Below are 19,432 nucleotides of genomic sequence, written 5' to 3'. Positions count from 1 at the left end.
GGGACTTAACAAGCAATTTAGCCTTAGGAGGCCGTCACAGCTTTTTGCGGCTAATAATTACAGTATCGAAGCAGTTCCGTTGTAAATAAACGTTCCGAAATGTTGCGATGCATGCAGTTTATTTGGAAGTTATATTATTAAATAATGTCAAATAGAACTGAAAACTTAACTCGCATCTGATACAGGTAGGTGTGCTGCAAAAGTTTTACAAAAGTTGAGCTCTTAAGAACATTATTTTCATAATTTCAATACTAATTTGTTAATATTTATATAAACTAAGTAGATTCAGACATTTATTTTGCGTCAGCAAAAAAACATACCCGGGCAAAGCTCTTATATTTTTGCCACTATTTATTTCGTTGTGGTTATATTTGTGTTTAATAGAGCAACACCGTGTGGACCGTGAAAGCAGCCTCTCTGAGGCTGTTGCTGGGAGCTCCGGCCAATCAAAGCATACAGCGCTCCCGTGTAAGTACTGTGGTGGCTGGGGGAAAAAAAGCATGACATCATGCTCGGCTCCGTCCGTCTCTACGAGTGAAACATCTTCCTTCTACTACAGCAAACAACAGGAGCCGACTGAGCCGTCTGTGTTGTGAATTTGCGCAGGTCCAGCCGTAAAATACACCGAGAGAGCGGCCCCAGTACACCGGAGCGTGCAGCGGAGGCGGGGAGGGGCATCAGCCCGTTTGGGGGGAATGGCGGATGGGGATGCTGTCTTGTCTGTGGAATGGGACAGTGGTGATGAGGGTTTAGCCATGGATCCAGAGAAAACGCTGACTTTCTGCCACGGGCTGCAGACTATGGAGGTAATGCACTGCACAGCTTTACATTTGATGCGCACGCAGCTGTCAGCAGCTGTTCTGCAGAGCAACATGCTTCCCTCGGCCTGTGGGGTTGTTGACAAACAGCAGTGACCTCGGCATATTATTATTATTTTTATTTCGTCACCTTTTGGTCATTACATCTGTGACATACACGAGACAGCACGTGTATTTGTGCACCACTGCAGTCAGTCAGCTTAGGTCTCTGTTTTATTTTATATTTAATTATTTTTAACATTGGGAAGGCTGTCTGTAAGTCTGTGGCCAATGCAAAATATCTGTAAGTTTGACTTGTAGACGTGGTCGTGTACAACGAATATCTTAGACATAACAGGATTGGTGTGCAAATCCTTTAAGAAAAAGCAAAGATTCTTGGTTTATATTAATTTAAACTTAGACACTAAATTAATGAATTTTTGGTTATGATTTGCCGTATTTCAGTTTTAGATTGTAGTTTTCAAGACTTGTGGACAAGTAAAAATTCCTTGTTTAGCAATGTGGCTTAAAAACCTGCAAATGGACAAACAAGAGCTTTTTAATGCAAGACACCTTGTGAATCTTGGCTGTTAAGAAGAAGAACATTATTCTACTGAACTGGGGAAGTGGTTTCTTCAATGACTGTGTTGTTCTCTGCTTTGAGTGTGTTGTCTGAAAGTATTCAGTGAATACAACTCCAGTTCTAAATGAATTGGGAGACTGTGTAAAATTCAGATCTTATAATCCTATATTTTATTTGCAGTCGAACATATAAAACACATCAGATGTTTAAACTGAGACATTTTACTTTATCATGAAAAAATTTAGCTGAATTGAATTTAAGAATTTAAGACAGCAGCACATTTCAAAGCGGAAATGTGGGTAGCAAAAAGCTGGAAAAGTATGTGGTGCTAAAAAAAGAAAGCTGGAAGAAAATTTTCCAAATAATTTGGTTAAATGGAAACAGATCAGTAACATCATAGGGTATAAAAAGAGCATCTTAGGGAGGCAGGGAGAGGTTCACCAGTAATGCAGAAAGCTGTCTACAAGTTGCAGAACTATTTCAGAATAATGTTCTTCAATGTAAAATTGGAAAGACTTTGAATATCTCATCATATACAATCCATAATATCATCAAGACTGTGAAAATCTGGAGAAATCTCTGTGTGCATTGAACAAGGCCAAAAAGCTCACGATCTTCCAGCCCTCAAGTGGATCTGCATTTAAAAACAGGAATGATTCTGTCATGGAAATCACAGCAGGGGGCTCATGAACACTTCCAGAAATCATGGTGAACACAATTCACCATGCCATGCACAAAGGCACGTTAAAACTCTATCAAGCAAAAACAAAGCCAGACGGGAACATTATCCAGAAAGTCCATCTTTCTCTGGACCAAAGCTCTTTGACTGTGGTGTATTTTAAAAAAAGCTTTTCTGTGGTCAGAGAAATTAACGTTTTAGACTTGTTTTTGGAAAACAAGGACACCACGTCTTCCGTACTAAAGATGAAAAGGAGCATCCAGCTTGTTATCAGTGCTCAGTTCAAAGGTCAGCATCGCTGATGGCATGCACCTGTCGACGTGGCAGTTTTCACATCTGGAAAGACTCGCTCAGTGCTGAAAGAGTTTAGCATTAATGGTGGAGCAACATGTGCTCCCATCCAGAAGATGCCTTTTTCAGAGAAGGCCTTCCATATTTCAACAAGACAACGCTAAACTGCATCTATGACATAGCATGGCTTCCAAATCAAAGAGTTCAGATGCTGAACTGGCCTGCCTGCAGTACAATTTTATGAGATTTGCAATCATTGATTCTATTTTTATTTAAGTTTTACTCAACATCCCAACTTTTTTTTTTTTTACAATTAAGCTTTTACATAGCTTGATCTTACTTTAATAAAAAGACTCACAAGAGCTGCTTTTATTTATTTATAGTCAATTACTCATCGTAATATGCAAACTGTTGATGTTGTTAAGATTTTAAAAATCCATCCGTTGCAGTGACCCTTAGGGAAACGAGGGAAAGTACCGTACCTGCTATGCCGTTGAGTGTGTGAGTGTCTTGAGTTGAGTGTCTTGCAACTCCATGGAAACATAAAAGTGTGTCTTTGACCTCTGGCTGGATATGATTTTAAATGTCATTGTTGCTTCTCCCACACATTGCGGTTCCATGATATGGATAAGTTTCCCAGTTTCTCACAGGCAGGTCGTAACGTTGTTTTGTTTGCTAGTCTTCTGATTAATTGTTGATTGCTGTTGTTACTCTGTGTGGTTTATTTCACAGGCAGATTAATTGGGTGTCTCTGTTCGGTTGATAAATAGGGCTCCATTTAGGTTGTTTGTATTTGTGATGGTTGACATTGTGAGTAATTATTTACTGTAGCATTGCAGTGACTCTCAAACTGCTGAGGCATGGATAACTAAGGGAAATGAAAGTGAATGAATATGACTTTTTGAGGGTAAAATAAAGAAGCTTTGCTGATGCTGTTGCATTGACTTTTTAACTAAAATTCAGCTTGGTCATGAGAAAATATAAAGTGTGGAGCATTTTAAGGCTCTGAAGTGGAATGTGCTAGAGAAAGGTCTGAATACTAGAGTGTTTTACACAATGGTTATTTTGGGCTTCCAGTTGCTGATAATTATTTCCTTAGGCAGGGTCACAAGAGGGGGCAGCACGGTGGCACGGTGGTTAGCACTGTTGCCGCACAGCAAGAAGGTCCTGAGTTCAATTCCAACATCAGGCCGGGGTCTTTCTGTGTGGAGTTTGCATGTTCTCCCCGTGTTTGCGTGGGTTCTCTCCGGGTACTCCGGCTTCCTCCCACCGTCCAAAGACATGCAGCTTGTGGGGATAGGTTAATTGATTAATCCAAATTGTCACTAGGTGTGAATGTGCGAGTGAATGTGAGTGTGAATGGTTGTCTGTCTCTGTGTGTTAGCCCTGCGACAGACTGGCGACCTGTCCAGGGTGTACCCTGCCTCTCGCCCTATGACAGCTGGGATAGGCTCCAGCGCCCCCCGCGACCCTGAAAAGGATAAGCGGAAGCGAATGGATGGATGGATGGGTCACAAGAGGTCAGTCTGAGGAGGGGTCTCTCAGAGGTCATTTACCAGAGACACTCAGTGGTGCCTACTGAGCATACATGCAGGAGTGTAGCGACTCAGCGTCTGTCTGCAGACAAATAATCGTTTTTCTGTATTTGTGAATAATAGGTCCCACTGTGACTCTGTGGACTCCAAAAGCTTTATAACTGGCTTTGTACCCTTTCCAGGCTCTGTTTAAGTGATTTCTTGATTCAACAGGTCCACCATTAATCAGGCCAGAGTGTGGCAAGTAAAACTGAACTCATATGGTCAATGTGGTTCATTCATGATTTAACAAGGGGGGCAATTACTTTTTCACATAGTGCCAGGTAGGTTTGGACAAATCATGATTTAAAAACATCTGAAACATGTAAGTGTAATAAATATGGAGGGAAAAAAGAAATCAGGAAAGGTGCAAATACTTTTCACAGCACTTTACCTGCACTATTTCAGAGAGGGAAAAACTGTGCAGTACACATGAATGAGTTGTGTTTGTATAAATGTGTCCTGTTGTCGTATTGGACGGTGGTTTCATATGTTGACCTGTTTTGTTGCACTCTGTCCTCCTTGGTTGGCCTTGTTGCAGTAAATATTTGTGTATAACACTTGAGCCTCCTCAGTGTTCTTCCTGCTCGAGGAACTTGGTCTGTTTACATTTTAAACATTGGGGAACTGGTTGACTTTGCTAAGAAAAGCTTTGAAAGTAAAATGATGCCATTTGCACATAATTTTTGTTTGTTTTTTGTTTATTTGTTTGTTTTTTACTATTCTTTTGGGGGGGTTTGTAAGCAAAGTTATGGAGACTTGTCAGGACCCTTGGGTGGAAATCATTTGTGGTTAGTCTGCGGTATCTGAGGAAGCCTGAATGACTTCTCATCACACTTGTATGCATATCCTGTGCCGTGTGGTGGGCTTACCTCTCAGGAAGCACATAGGAACTCAACCTGATGGTATTTATGACAGAACATTTCCTGTCTTGACTCTTTATGTTTTCCATCAGTATAGGCCAAGTCCCCAGAGGTTGTTACATTTGACACTGGTATTTGCAACGGTAGGTAACATAACCCAATATTTATCAGTTCACAGAAGAATCTCTACTGTATTTGTCCAGAATTCATTTTAAAATCTTTCTTTTTAAAAAACAAAATCCTGTTAGGCCTTATTATATCTTTAAACGCCATAGTGTCATAATATCCTAAGAGAGTACTTTGTTCTCAAGCTGTAGGCTTACTTTTGATTCCTTGAGTTTCTAAAAGCAGAATGGGAGGCAGAGCCTTCAGCTCCCAGTTTGTTGAGGGTCATCTCATTACCACATCCAATCTTCTAGTTAACCTCCAAAGGCGTAAGCCTAAATTATAAAAGAGAGCTGAAAGAGAAGGGACAAACAACATATCCAACTACTGCATGTCAGAAACTATTATCTGCTGCCTCTTTGTTTATTGCCTTGTTTATCATTTGTGGTTCCCCTATACTTCCCTTCATTTTCCTTAGTACTTCCTCTTATATCCATGTGGTAGATGGCTGCCCCTCATTGAGGCTGCTTCTGCTGGAGATTTCATCCTGTTAAAACAGCAGTTCTTCTTTCCCACTGTCACCAAATGCTTGCTTACAATGGATTGTGTGAGGATTAGGGTTCTCTTACTAACAATATAGGGGCTTTAATTTATAATATACAGCACCCTGAGACAACTGTTACTGTAAACTGGTGCTGGATAGCTAAAACTGAAATCAAAAATGGAATTGATATTGATATTTGGAGGGAAAGATTTTGCCTGGTTGGTACATCAAGATTAGAATCCAGGAATTGTTTTTATGGAAATTTTAACATTTTGTATCTATCTAATAGACTTTGATTTGTTCATGGAAATGGGGAGTCATCTTCACACACTAAGGTTAATTATGGAGTTCCACTTGGTTCTGTGCAAGGTCCAATTCTGTTTACATTATGCATGCTTCCTTTAGGCAGTATCGTTCGAGGGCATAGCATATACTTTCACTGTTATGCAGATGACATCCAGCTTTATCTTTCCATGAAGCTAGATGACAAATGCCAAATACTGTATCAAAGACAATGAGGCCCTAATTTCCTGCTTCTAAAGTCAGTCATTGTACTTGGTACTAGAAATCTTAGAAACATGGTGTCTAACCAGATGCTTACTCTGGATGGCCTCCAGGAACACTAAGGACTCTTGGGGTTTATTCATTTATTTTTTCACCAGGATATGCCTTTCAAAACGCATCTTAAACAAATATGTAGGACTGCTTTCTTGCATTTCCACAACATCTCTAAAATGAGAAACATCCTGTCTCAGAGTGACACTGAAACACTAGATTAGAGCTGGGCGATATAAGATTTTTTTTCATATCACGATATGTTTTTTTCATTTCAGGCGATAACGATATCTATCACGATATAAGCCAAATAACTATATTTGTAAGATTTAAATGTGACGTTGCTCACAAGTAAAATGTGAAATAATCAGCAGCTTGTTTTGATTTAAATATTTATTTCCCATAATAAGTTCAACAGGGTAGATGTACTTAAGGAACATGAGACTTTTTCAGATAAATAAAGGCAAATATTGCAAACTACACAAAAGGCAGCCACTAAAGCGTTTAAGTTTCAAAATAGAACAAACGAAACAGACTAAATTGTCAATTCCACTTAGAAACAAAATATTAATTCTAAAAATAAATCTTAGTTTGTTTTACAGAAGAACAGACAAAATTGACTAACTTTTGTCAATATCAAATAAACTGAGAACTAAAAGGAAATTCTCAATCTCTCCTTGTTGTATAGCTGAGCTTTTCAAACAGTTTTAACAGTTACTTTAGTCTGACAAAAGCCGAATGACGAATTAGCGCTTCCAGTCAGAGATTGAGCATGCACCGCTTTATTGTATTTCCAGACTTGCTTTCGGCACAATTTACAGTGCACGCTACTCTGTTTTTTGTCAGACTTGAAATAGTCGAAATACCTTCACACTACGGAACTTCTATGGCCCTTCTGTTCGACAATCTCTCCGGCATTGGAACCATCATCTGTTTTCTCTTCGGTCACGCTCTCGGTTGATTTTTCTCTAGTCGGCACACTCATTTCCTCCATTACCCGGACGGCACGGCGGCTGGCTGCTTCAAACAAATACACATGTGCGGCTTGGCACTTGTGCTGTACGTAACAAGTCACGTGACGTGACGCTGCGGCTGTGATTGGTTCGGCTCTGCGCTACTTAATTTGGATTGGCTGTTGTTCTTTTTTTTTCTTTTTTTTCTTTTTTTTTAAAGAGGACAAGAGAGACGAGGCCTGTCGCAATAGTTTAACTTTTCCTCGATAGAAAAGTTAATTTCGCAATACATATCGTTATCGTTCTATCGCCCAGCTCTACACTAGATCATGCATTTAATACTTCTAGGCTGGACTATTGTAATGCATTGTTATTATCAGGTTGCCCTTAACTCACTGAAAAGCCTTCATCCATCCATTCCCTTCCGCTTATCCTTTTCAGGGTCGCGGGAGCCTATCCCAGCTGTCATAGGGTGAGACGTGGGGTTCACCCTGGACAGGTTGCCAGTCTGTGGCAGGGCTAACACACAGAGACAGACAACCATTCACGCTGGGCAATTTGGATTAATCAATTAACCGATCCCCACAAACTGCATGTCTTTGGACTGTGGGAGGAAGCCAGAGAACCTGGAGGGAACCCACGCAAACATGGGGAGAGCATGCAAGCTCCACACAGAAAGACCCCGGCCTCATGGTGGAGTTGAACTCAGGACCTTCTTGCTGTGCGGCAACAGTGCTAACCACCGTGCCACCCTGAAAAGCCTTTGGTTTATCCAAAATACTACAGCAAATCTACTGACAGAGACTAGAAAAAGGAAGCATATTAGTTTCTCTTTAGTGGCTCCCTCTTGACTGCAGGCTTACTTGTAGTTCCTAGCATATTTAAAAGTATAATGGGAGGCAGAGCCTTCAGCCTTCAGGCTTCTCTTCTGTGGAACTAGCTCCCAGTTTGGATTCAGGAGACGGACACCCTCTTTAATTTTAAAATTAGGCTTAAAACTTCCCAGTTTGATAAAGTATATAGTTAGGGCTGGATCGGGTGACCCTGAATCCTCCTTTAGTTATGCTGCAATGAGCCAAGGCTGCTGGAGGGCTTCCCATAAGATTCCTATCTGAACTGTTTCTTTTCCACCTATCTTTTTTCACCTACTCACACTCACACTGTTTATACAGCACTCTACATTTACTTTGGATTAATCATTAGTTATTAATAATCTCTGGCTCTTTTCCACAGTGTGTCTTTTCTCCTGTATCCCTCCCGTCACCCCCAGGAAGAAACGTTGTTTCAGGTTTCTTCCTGAAACAACGTTTTTCCCGCTGTTGTGATTTGGTGTAATATAAATAAAATTGAATTGAAAAGCAGTTTTCTATAAAAGCATCTCAAGGAAAGCGGTTGTAATCATATACACATATTTCTATCTACAACCGCACCAGTTTCTGATGAGAAAAATGTGAGTTATGTATCCTTTCCTGTGTCTGCTATAATGCCAGGTACTTATTTGGAGCCTGTCTGCCCTTGTCAGGTTGATACTCTTCCACTAATGTCACATAATGTTTTGTGATGCAATGTTAATTGCCCTGTGGATGCATCAGGTGTTACAAGTGGATACTATACAGTACTGCAGAGTTGTGTGCCACATATTATACTAAATAACAGTAAACACAAGTGTCTCTTGGCTAAATACGCTTCACTGTCAGAGAAGCATGTGGAGTTGGATTATTCATGAACGTTTAGGTCACTGACATGAATAGAGAGCAGAGGTGATTCTCGTACTCAGAATAGTTGCACAGATATGTGCGCATTGTACACACACAAAGTATGCAGACTGTGATCAGCACTGTTTCAATCAAAATATGAGTGAAGCTGAGCTTTGAGAATAGACGTGGGGTACTTTTCTGATGTTTTATGACTCTAACAGTTAACTAACAGATTAATGAGTAATGAAAATAATTGGTAGTTACAGGCATGTATTTGAAACGGGGAGCGCACAGGGAACGGTTGTATGAGCGACCTTCCCTTCTTTCTTCTTGAAAAGTCAGTAGTAGCCACCGGCTTAATACTGGAAAATGGGTCTTTAGTGGCCAACTTTATATGCTTGAATTACTGTAATAACAACACATCATATCTTTTGTTTTCCCTTTACTTTTTTTAAGCTCCATTTTAACTGTTTTCTCTCTCTGCCTTTTACTAGATGACTATGTCCCTGCAAGGGCTGGATGTAACCGAAGAAGCTACGGTAGGGAGTTCAACCTTTAACCACAACTAAATATTGTCCACACGGGTAAAAAGGCCTCAGAGCCTTTTCCTCAGTGGTTGCTATAGTAATGCATAATTATTTGTTAGCACTTGGGTCTTGTGTGGTAACTATGCACATGACAGATTTAGCAACCTCTCCTCAGTGCTTTATTAGTATGGTTTATGGCTTTGCTCAAGTGTCTGAGCTCATTGAGGTTGTTATAATGTAAAAGCTTTGAAATTTGCTGGCTTTTTATGATGTGCACATTTTTAATGTTTGGGTTTTCACTTGCTTTAGTTTCTTCCCTTTCTCACTATAGGTGCCTGTGAAACAGATCGAAATGAGCACAATCAATAAGGTGGGAGGCTTTTTAAAACATTTTTTAAAATACTTTTTTACCCGCAGCTGCCATTAAATATGCACTCATATAAAAAGTAAGATTACAGATGCAATAACTGTTTATTTCATTGTTAACAGAAAAGTATCAGAGATTTAATATGAAATATAAAATAATACTTTTCACCTGATGATGCTTTTGATAACTATTTTTTATTTCTAGGGTTTCAGGTACACATAAAAGTGTGTGTGTATCAGTAGTTTAAAGTTTGGTTAGACTTACTGTGTGCTTCATTAACAAACAACAGAAAGACACAACTAATAAATGGTTAACTTCATGATCCATCTGTGAACACCAAAACCAAAATAGACGTAAAAAGAGAGAAAGAGAGAGAGGGGACATCATCTACAAATTAAGCAAATGTTGCTTTGTAATTGGAGTGGGGGAAGAAATTGATAGAGCATAGGAATACCAGATGTGTTATCTATACAGGCAAGCTAAATAGATTTACTGTAATTTTACTATTTTGTCAGTGAGGCTGCTTTTTTTTTTTTTTTTTTTTCTGATCAGAGTTTCCACAGTGGATTTTGGATTTTGGACATCTTGGCGGTGCAACGATTAGCACTGGGCTCCAGTTTAGACCTTCCTACAATATTTCCACTGTGGTTACATTGCGATGTGGTGTTTTATCTATTAGATGGCGAGGCATCCAAAGTACTGTCCTGGAGTGAACAACAGTCCAGGTTACCTGTGTGAAACGGGACATTGCTGCGGGGAGACGGGCTGCTGCACCTACTACTATGAACTCTGGTGTGAGTCAACTGACCGCTTCTTCTCTGCTGTGCTACTGAGGAAAGGGTTCTGATTTAATGGCTGTTTATCGTTCATTACTCAGACCTGCTGGGAAACATTCAAGGTGTCCTATTATGCTTACCTGCAGCTCTAAAGTCCTGGTCTCATAATCTACTAATGTTGTTGCCTCCGCCAAGGAGGTGATGTTTTTTATAGCCTTTGGTAGCTGTCATTCTTCCTGTCTGTAAACGTGGTACATTAAAAAGCTTCGAATGAATTCTGATAAAACATCGTAGGCATGTAGAGTGGGGTCATGTTAACAATCCATTAAAATTTGGCTTACATTCAATTCAGTTTTATTTATGTAACACCAAATCACAACAACATGACCCTATAATAATAATAATAATAATAATAATAATAATAATAATAATAATCATAATCATAATCATAATAAACACTCAGACAACCCCAGATGACCAAGCACTTTGTGACAGATCAAAGAAAAAAACTCCCTTTTAACAGGAAGAACCAGAAGAAATCTCTGGTTTCTTTTAATAGACCCATTAAAGCACTACTTTCGATGTCAACTTAATGATTTAATGGTCGAAAACTGACAAAAAACATTCTAACCTAGAAACTATGATGCTTACAAATTAGATGTGTACTGCAAAAACATAGGAAATACCACATTGTCACATTTGACCTCTACTTTAACCTCCTAGGACCTGGCGTCCACATATGTGGTCATCACATTTTGGGTTGTCTAGACCAAAATACAAAATTTTGCTCTACAAGGGCCTGATTTCCACTTACGAGGACATTATACTACCTCTGTTCTATCTAAATTTAAAGCAAATATCCTCATATGTGGATCTCATTTCTCTCAGAAACAAAAATCAGGTAAAAAAAAAAAATCTGGTAATTCTTTGTTTTTACATTAATCAGGTCCCAATCAGCCCAAATGGCAAAGAGAATTTAAAAATGCATGCCATGAAAGAGTTCGGGTCTTAGGAGGTTAAATTCAGTAGATTGATCTGAAGGCTAAAGTGTTTTTATTGACAGCATATGGACATATAGGGAACGATATATGGAGATTTTAAATATTATGTTACTTTGGACCGCTGACCTCTCCTTTAAATTCAAACAAAGGTCAAATTTCAAAAATTTAAATTTTGTTAATATTGGCAACCTGTAGGAGATGATACTGTTATGTTCGGATTCAAAATCTCACATTACAGTTTGCATCCAGATTTTATGTCATATTTGACCTCTGACCTCACTTTGATGTTACACATCTTCCTTTCTTGGTGGAGGTTTGCGCTCTTGGAGTGTTTCTAGTTCTTACATGGTTCAGTTTAAAATAATCCTTAATGTTTACGTTCAGTAAGGAAGATCTGTAATCTATCATCTGTCGTCTTGGGGGTTCGGCTGCTTTCTGGTCTTTACATTGCTACCACTTTCCCAACCCTCAGTCTTCATCTTCGCAACCACCCTGGGTGTTCCTGTCCTAAATCCTATCGCTGCTGGGATTCCCCGCTGCCGTGATAGGTCGTCAGAGTCTAGTCACATTCCTCCATAAATCGTGTTCAGTTCTTCCTTATCTCTCCTTATTGAAATGTGCCTTGGTGCGGTGCTTTTATGTGTCCTTCCCCCGTCTTTAAGACAGCTGTTTTAGGATTGGCTCGCTTGCACAAACAGAAAATTTGAATAGTGTGTGCGCTGGGCTGTTGGTTACCTGATGCGCCTGAAAGCTCAATGAGTCCTCAATGATAAAAAAGCAAAACTTGTGTGAAAGCCGAGTAAATCTGAGATGAAATTCAGCTAACAGACCTGAAGGTTACGTTTCCTTTGTTTGTTTGTTTTCTTTATCTCGATGGCCACTCATTTCCTGTTTTCTACAGGGTTCTGGCTCTTGTGGACGGTGCTCATCCTCTTCAGCTGTTTCTGTGCTTACCGCCACCGCCGGGCCAAGCTGAGAATTCAACAGCAGCAGAGGCAAAGAGAAATCAATCTGATCGCTTACAACGGCGCTTGCAACTACCCTTCATCAATGCTGGACCTCAGTATGTTTGCTTCATTTTAAATCGCACATGCTGTAGCTTTTGAATACTAAATTAATCAGTTCCACAGACTTTGCATGCGTTATGATTTCCTTGCACCACTTTTTCTGAGGAAATAGAAATATGCCTACATTTAGATACTTCAAAATAAGTCTGTTAACAGGCATCATATGGAAGTAATAAAGCAGTAAATGTAAGCGTGTTTTGTTAAATGAACTGTTTTGTGGAGTTTTTAATTGAGGAAAGTGGCTCATGCTTGTAATGTAACAGCGAGTAAAAATCTTCATATAGAAGCTTTTGGTGTGCACATCAGTCTGTTTGCAACTCACCAGTGTGTGATGCAGCGCAAAAGCCAGCCAAAGGCACAGACAGAACTCAGAGCAAAGATGCATTTGAGGACATGTTTGTTATCTAAATTCTATTATCGGCAAACATCTCTCAAGTCTACCGCAGATTTACTCCATTAGTGATGCTTTCCGTCTTTTGCCTGTGGTGAAAAACTGTGTGGACTGTGATCGATTGACAGCTTCTTGTAAACCTAGTGAAACCTATTTGCATTGTTATTAAACCGTGATCACGCAAAGAATGGACACAGTTAAAAATTACGTTAATCTAGAAGTTTTGACATTTTAGGAAACAAAGTTAAAGGTTATCATTTTGGATGGTCTTTCACATGCTGCGTCATATACGTCCAACTATTCCAGAAGTGGTAAACAAACACCAGATGTAGCACAAGGTTTCATACTTAACTAAAATGTTTTTGCACAGCTAGTTTTAGTTAACTACAATAAAAATAAAAACTAGACTTTTGGAAGGAAAAGAATTAACCAATTTTGTGAACTAAAACAAAATAAAAATGGAGAGCAAACATCCTGAGTTTTAGTATCTGTTAAAAGATGTTATTGCAGCTTGCCTGAGGAGGCTTTGATGGACATGTATTAGAAAAGACAAAACTTTGATAACTGATGTAGCAACAGAAATGAAACACAGGAGCTAGAAAACTTTCAAGGGAAACATGAGGTACAGCAGACAATAAGGAAGACTGAACTATTTATAAACTGTGAGTTAATTAGGGAAGTGAAAGACGGCTGGAGAACAAGCACTGCTGAAAGTAATAGGAAAAAAGTTGTTTCTTGAGTCTTGATGTGACTAACTATGGAAGGAAAATAGAAATACAGTGGTGCTATAACACGGTTCACCTTTCGCGGCCTTGCTGTTTCACAGATTTTTTTGTGTGCAATTTTGCATGCTTTTTTTATTTTATTTACTTTTTTACAGTTTTCACAATAAAGCTCAAGATCCTGTTGAGACTTTTCAAAATAAACTGAATCACGTGAAAGAGCAGATTATTTACGGATGACAAGTAAAAAAGAGCCATCAGGTGCTAAAAAATAAACCTTAGACTCAAAAGTTAGAACAGGCTTTTCCCTGCAGCACGTCGTGTAATAAATACTCACAAAGAAAACAGCGGCCGTTACAACTTGCGTCTAAAAATGTATCGTTTCATGCATCGGTTAAAACACTCGACTCCAGCTACATGACGCGCAGCTGGAAACACTTCCGGCAAGTCGAGATTCACAGAATTTACAGAAAATGTTACATTTTTGTGATTTATATCGTTATCGGGACGATAAAATTCTTATATCGGGATATGAGATTTTGGTCATATCGCACAACCCTATAGTGAGGGGTTTACAGCCTTAAAACATCTATAATGTAAAAAATAAAGTTAGCTACTTCGTGGATTTCACCTATCGTGGGTTATTTTTAGAACGTAACTCCCGCAATAAACGAGGGACCACTGTGACCCAAAGGAAAACGACTTACAACAGAGATAAGAACCTAAAACACAAAAACTAAAAGACTTCAGGAGAACAAGAATAAAGTAAAGCCAGAGATCACTCTATAGAATAGTAAAGAATTCAAACCCAAAACTTGAAAAATATAGACATCACATGCTAGAATAGCAGAAACACCTTCAGACAGAAATTGGGAAGGAAAAATTCACAGATTCTAAAAATAACACAAAACCAAAGGAGCGTGACGCCAGCAGGTTCACACTCATACCCATCTCACCGTGAAGCTCCCTCTCCGCCCTGGCATGTGGGAGGAGTAAGCTTTGACTACAAATGAGCTTGCCACACCACACCAATGAGGCATAACCCCATGAGAAAGCTAACTGACATGTAACACTAGTCTGCGTACCCGGAGCTGAAGCCTAAAAGTGTGTTTCTTTCGTCACAGGTTTTCTGGCTTCCTTCAAGTTGCCCTCTTACGAGGAGGTTGTTGCGCAGCCCAGCACCCCTCCCCCTCCTTACAGCTCCATCTTTGCACTGCAGGGAGGTGCCACAGTAGGTCCTAGCTCCTCTTACCCCCATCATCACCACCACCGTCACCCCTGCCCTCCCTACTTGGGCCCCGGCCCCAGCGGTCTGACCTCCTCACAGAGCTCTGATAACTACACCAGCTGCTCCTGTGAGTCTTGCTCCCTCACCTCCCCATCCAGCACCTCCTTCTCTGTCCAGGTGACGGATGAGACGTATGACAGCAGCCACATGTCCACGCCCAGTGAAGCAGGAGGAGATTTGGCCGTGGTGCCAAGGGTCGGGGTCCCCTTCACGTTGATGCCATCGCCACCCTCGCAGGTTCCACCTGATGTTATACCTGCGGTCACTCCAGATGTCATTCCGGTGCAGAGATGTTCCTCTAACGGTAGTGAAGGAGTCTCGCCTCCATCTCATCCACTTGCTCTCACTTTGCACTCCCGTCCTTCACACTCCTCTCGCCTTCCGCTCTCTCCCCTCTCGCTGCTATCTTCAATTCCCGCTGGTCAAGTCCACCCTCTCGTTCCATCGGACCCACTCGAAGCCATGGCTCTTCAGAGAGCGAAAGAAGAGACGTCACCTCATGATCCAAAAACCAGGCCCCTGCACTCAGCTCCTAAGCAGGCTCTCCTCTTATCAAACGTGGCTGTCTCTGTGCACTGCGGCGGCAAGGAGGAGCAAAAAAGGGAAAAAGAAGAAGAAGAGGAGGACGACGACGAAGACGAGGATGAGGAGGACCATTTCCGGCATCGACGGCTGACGGGTGACTCGGGTATTGAGGTGTGCCGCTGCCATGTGAAAAGAGGCCAACAAGAGGATGAGGAACCAAAGAAGGGGCGCTTCGATAAGGGAGGGAAAGATGTCGTGAAGGAAGGGGAGAAGGTGCTGCAGGACGGCGTGGACTGTTCCCAGCAAAAGAAGGTCGCCGCACAGTCGTCCAGCACGGACGACTGCGCGGAGCAGCGCGGCCATGTCTCTTCGCCTTCTAGCGTCATCATTAACAGAAACGAGGCTATCATCACTGTGGAGTCCCTGTAAGTAAACAGCCATGGAAGGAAGGAAACGTGGGATAGCATGTGTAACCGGATGAGTGACGAATTAAAGGAAAAAAAGAAAGCGATCGGTCTTAGGGAAGATTTGAGCTATCAGAACAGATTCACTGCATCTTAGTGTTGGTTCTACAAATCTCTGTAAATCTACTGAAGGGATGGCACACTATTTTTTTTGTCCTTTTTTCTTTAAAAAAAAGGGGCATTTGGATGATGGTTGTAGAAAGTCTCCAAAATCTTCCATTAGTGTATAACTGAGCTGAGATCAGGTGACTGCACAGGCATTAGCAAAATTATTGACATGATTTTCATACTCATCCAACCACCCAGTGACCTCTGATGGACCGCCCTGTGGACGGGGACAACCCTGGAAGACTACTACGTTAATAAGACGAGTGAACTATACCAACAGCTTCTGGGTTTTCCTTTAATTTGTCATCCGCCTGTCGATGAAGACTTAAGAAGTGAAAAATGTGATCACTGAAGAAAAGTCTTGGAGAGCTTACAGAAATGTCTGCAAGCCATCAGATCGGATGAGTAACATTTTTAGGAGGGGGTCTCTGTATTTTATTTTGGGATCCCCAGACCTCAAAGTTCTTGTGATTTATAAGAGATGATTTGGGTTTGTTGTGGAGTACGAGGTGTTCTTTTCTTAAAATGCAAATGGCTCAAAATCCTAAAAATAATTCCACTTTCTGCATCCTTTTCTTGCTAGAGCCACTATGATAAAATGTTTGTCAGTGTTTCTCTGTACGAAGCATCGAAGCAGCATTTTTAGCTCTGAAATGGAGCTCGTATCACCGGCTGCCAGCCTGTGGATATAAAATATTCTGACTTTTGTCAAATCCACACATTTTAACATAAAATATTGGTCATCTTTTTAGGCATTTAAACATTGAAAGACCTTTTCTTTTTTTTATTGGAGCCCACTTCCCTTATCATAGATAGATTGATTCAGTGGGTCAGTGTTTTATACCTTGTGTCTTATGTTGCCTCCTTCTTAAAGATTTTTTTAAAAAGGGGGGCGGGTACAAACTTTAATTAAATGTGCAGGTGGCAAAGCTTTACTATGATATTGTAGTTATACATTATAGTTTCAGACTGTTACATCAGTATACTGTATACTTAGCCAGCTGTTTGTCTTTGGGTTCAGTGCAGTTTTAACGTGCTCCTGCCTTTTGCAAGGCAATATCACTCTGAATCCTCGTGTTGAGTTTTTTACTAGGCGCACACTTTAAGCCTAAACTGATAATGAATGTAAAAGGTTATGCATTGCAACAAAAAAACGCACTCAAAGCTGTTTTTTGAGGATTTTTTTATAGCATGATGCTCGACTGAAAGCTTTTTTTTGTTTGTTTGTTTGTTTGTTTTTAACAAAAAGAAAAAAAATAACAGAGTTATGCCAGCGTGGCAATCCAGTCTGTAGGCGTGTGCTTCGAGAAGTCACTTTGGAAAGACGTGCCCATCGTGATGACTGTTTGTGTCGAGTGATGCTTGTTAAATATCAAAGGTGTAAATGTACGATGGAAGCATCTGAAGTCACAGAACAGAATCTCCTTTATTTTAAATACTGCTGTGGCAAAACGGGATTTCGCAGAGTCAGACTGTTTTTCTCTAAATGCCTCCTGGTTGATGACTAGTTGACATCCAGAGCAAGGCCAAGGATTACATTAGCCTGCCATGCTCACCTGGCGAGGGATAGCACATACGTTCTCTCTCGTAGTTATCTGTCAGTACAACAATGTGCTCAAAAATAAACGGAGAGCGTCTCACAACACAATTTGTACATGTTTGTCTTGCCGTAGTTGTTATTATGAGACAAGGGTCTCAGTAGTTCGCTGACTGGAGGCCACTTTTTTCGTGTCCCTAGTTGTTTAATGCCTAAGGGCAAAGCTTTTAACTCTTAGTAGTGTGGAGAGAAATCTAATTTAGCACAGTTCACTCCTAAAAAAGAACAAGTCACATTTGCTCTTTTGAACATTCAGATGTGAGTTTGCATGGAAGTTTGAGTGGCAGTTTGCTTTCTGATGATCTCTTGATGATCATCTTCAAAGCACCTCTGCAGTGACTCGCTGATGGCCTGACAGAGATGGTTCATCCTCTGGACATACTGGCAAAAAAGCCTTTTTGGAGCCTTGCGTTTCTTCTCATTTTCATTAGTTTTAGGTAATGTGTGTCGTTGATCAGTGGTGCCTAGTTGAAAAAGTATTTTTCTGTTAGGAATCCGTAGTTTCCCAGCTAATCTGAGCGTGTGCGTGCGTGTGTGTGTGGATTAGGAATAGCTGTAAATCGAATGGCGAAAATATTTTCTAAGAGTACTTAGCAGTCTCTTTTTAAAATGCTCATATTACATGTGAGACTTGCAAAAATAGTATTTAGCAATAGTATTCACACTTTTTTTTCCTTATTCTGGTTTATGCTGGCTGACAGGAAATGAGATGAACTGAAATGACATTTACCTCTTTATGACTCATATGCTAGCTGTGCTGGGCAAAGGCCCTCGATTGTACAAACACAGCAGTTTTTAAAAAAAATGCCTTTGGCGTAAGTGCAAGCTTATATTATCGGGTTGTATTTTAAAGCCCCAGTGTGTGTCTTGCATGTTACTGACCTTAAACTTTAGTGTTTTGTATTGATTTTTTTTTAAGCTCATCTGACTGAAGGTTCAGTGCGCTTACGCCATAGCGAGGCATCCGTCGTCCGTTTGTCCCACCGCAATTCACAAGAATCCATACTCCTCCCAGAGTACTGGTCAGATTTTAATGAAACACAGTGATCACCTGATGTGTCTTCACCCACACTGTGCTCAAGGTCAAGGCTGTACAAGTCATTTTTACAAGAATCGCTTCTCCTCCTGGAGTATTGGTCTGTCTTTAGTGAAGCAAGGCTAGATAATCCTGGATACGACTGTTTGTGAGCCTCCTTGACTTCTCCCTCGACTTTAATTATCATTCATTTGTGCAAAAGAGCCGCACAGCTTTCTTTCTGTACTTCACACATTACAACAACCTTTGAACTGTGATGGATCATGAAGCAAATGAGCTGTAATGTCACTGACGCTTTGGTTAGTGAGTGTTTAGTTTTTTTACATTTTATTGTAGATTTTAATTAGGATAATTGTCTTAAGGGGCATCATTCTGTTTTAAATTTTACACTTAGAAAAGAGGCCAAAAAATACCATTTTTATATGGCGTCCTCTTGATATTAGTTTAGAAAGTATCCATCCACTTTCTTCCGCTTATCCAGTTCAGGGTCATGGAGGCTTAGCTGGAGCCTTTGCCAGCTGCCATAGAGCAGAGGTGGGGTACACTCTGGACACGTTGCCAGTCTCATATTCATATGAATGGGCAATTTACAATGCTTGGAGTCTGAGAGTAAGCCAGAAAGAACAGGGAAAACACGCAGACTCCCAGAAACACTTCATGGATTTGAACCCAAGACCTTCTTGCTGTGAGGCAACAGGTTCAACCACTGCACTACCGGCATAGAAGCTATTAACAAAAACACAAAGTTAGCGTGTGGATCTATCGGATACTAGCTGAGATTTCCTGGGCATGCCCCCGTGGAAAGAGGCCCCGGGGTAGGCCCAGGCCACGCCGGAGACACTACGTCCCTCAGCACTGCCTGGGAATGCCTCGGTGCTTTCCCCGAATGAGCTGAAGGAGGTGGCTGGGGAGAGGGAGGTTT

The 19,432-nt window shown here is 40.7% G+C and overlaps 1 protein-coding gene across 3 annotated transcripts; it reads left to right on the top strand.

Moving 5' to 3' along the window:
- Window positions 1–46: 46 nt before the first annotated feature.
- Window positions 47–17,095, top strand: LOC113024274 (uncharacterized). 3 transcript variants are annotated; one of them, XM_026171189.1, is made up of 8 exons: window positions 47–185; window positions 385–468; window positions 607–806; window positions 9,136–9,180; window positions 9,500–9,538; window positions 10,215–10,329; window positions 12,214–12,375; window positions 14,617–17,095. In XM_026171189.1, exons 3-8 carry the CDS (start codon window positions 696–698, stop codon window positions 15,732–15,734), a joined length of 1,590 nt encoding a protein of 529 aa, XP_026026974.1. In that variant the 5' UTR covers window positions 47–185; window positions 385–468; window positions 607–695; the 3' UTR covers window positions 15,735–17,095. The 3 variants fall into 3 exon arrangements, with proteins under 3 accessions (XP_026026974.1, XP_026026973.1, XP_026026972.1); XM_026171188.1 differs by lacking the exons at window positions 47–185; window positions 385–468 and having other exon boundaries at window positions 482–806; XM_026171187.1 differs by lacking the exons at window positions 47–185; window positions 385–468; window positions 607–806 and adding an exon at window positions 4,648–4,930.
- The last annotated feature ends 2,337 nt before the right edge of the window (window positions 17,096–19,432 follow it).

Source organism: Astatotilapia calliptera, chromosome 6 (assembly GCF_900246225.1).
Source record: "Astatotilapia calliptera chromosome 6, fAstCal1.2, whole genome shotgun sequence".
Taxonomy (NCBI): domain Eukaryota; kingdom Metazoa; phylum Chordata; class Actinopteri; order Cichliformes; family Cichlidae; genus Astatotilapia; species Astatotilapia calliptera.
This window is presented reverse-complemented; position numbering and strand designations above follow the sequence as displayed.

Excerpts from the sequence above, each read along its gene's own strand:
- LOC113024274 (XM_026171187.1), top strand. The coding sequence starts at position 4,745 with ATGACTTCTCATCACACTTGTATGCATATCCTGTGCCGTGTGGTGGGC. Across the intron at positions 9,539-10,214 it reads AAATGAGCACAATCAATAAG|ATGGCGAGGCATCCAAAGTA; the intron begins GTGGGAGGCTTT and ends TTTATCTATTAG. Across the intron at positions 10,330-12,213 it reads CTACTACTATGAACTCTGGT|GGTTCTGGCTCTTGTGGACG; the intron begins GTGAGTCAACTG and ends TGTTTTCTACAG.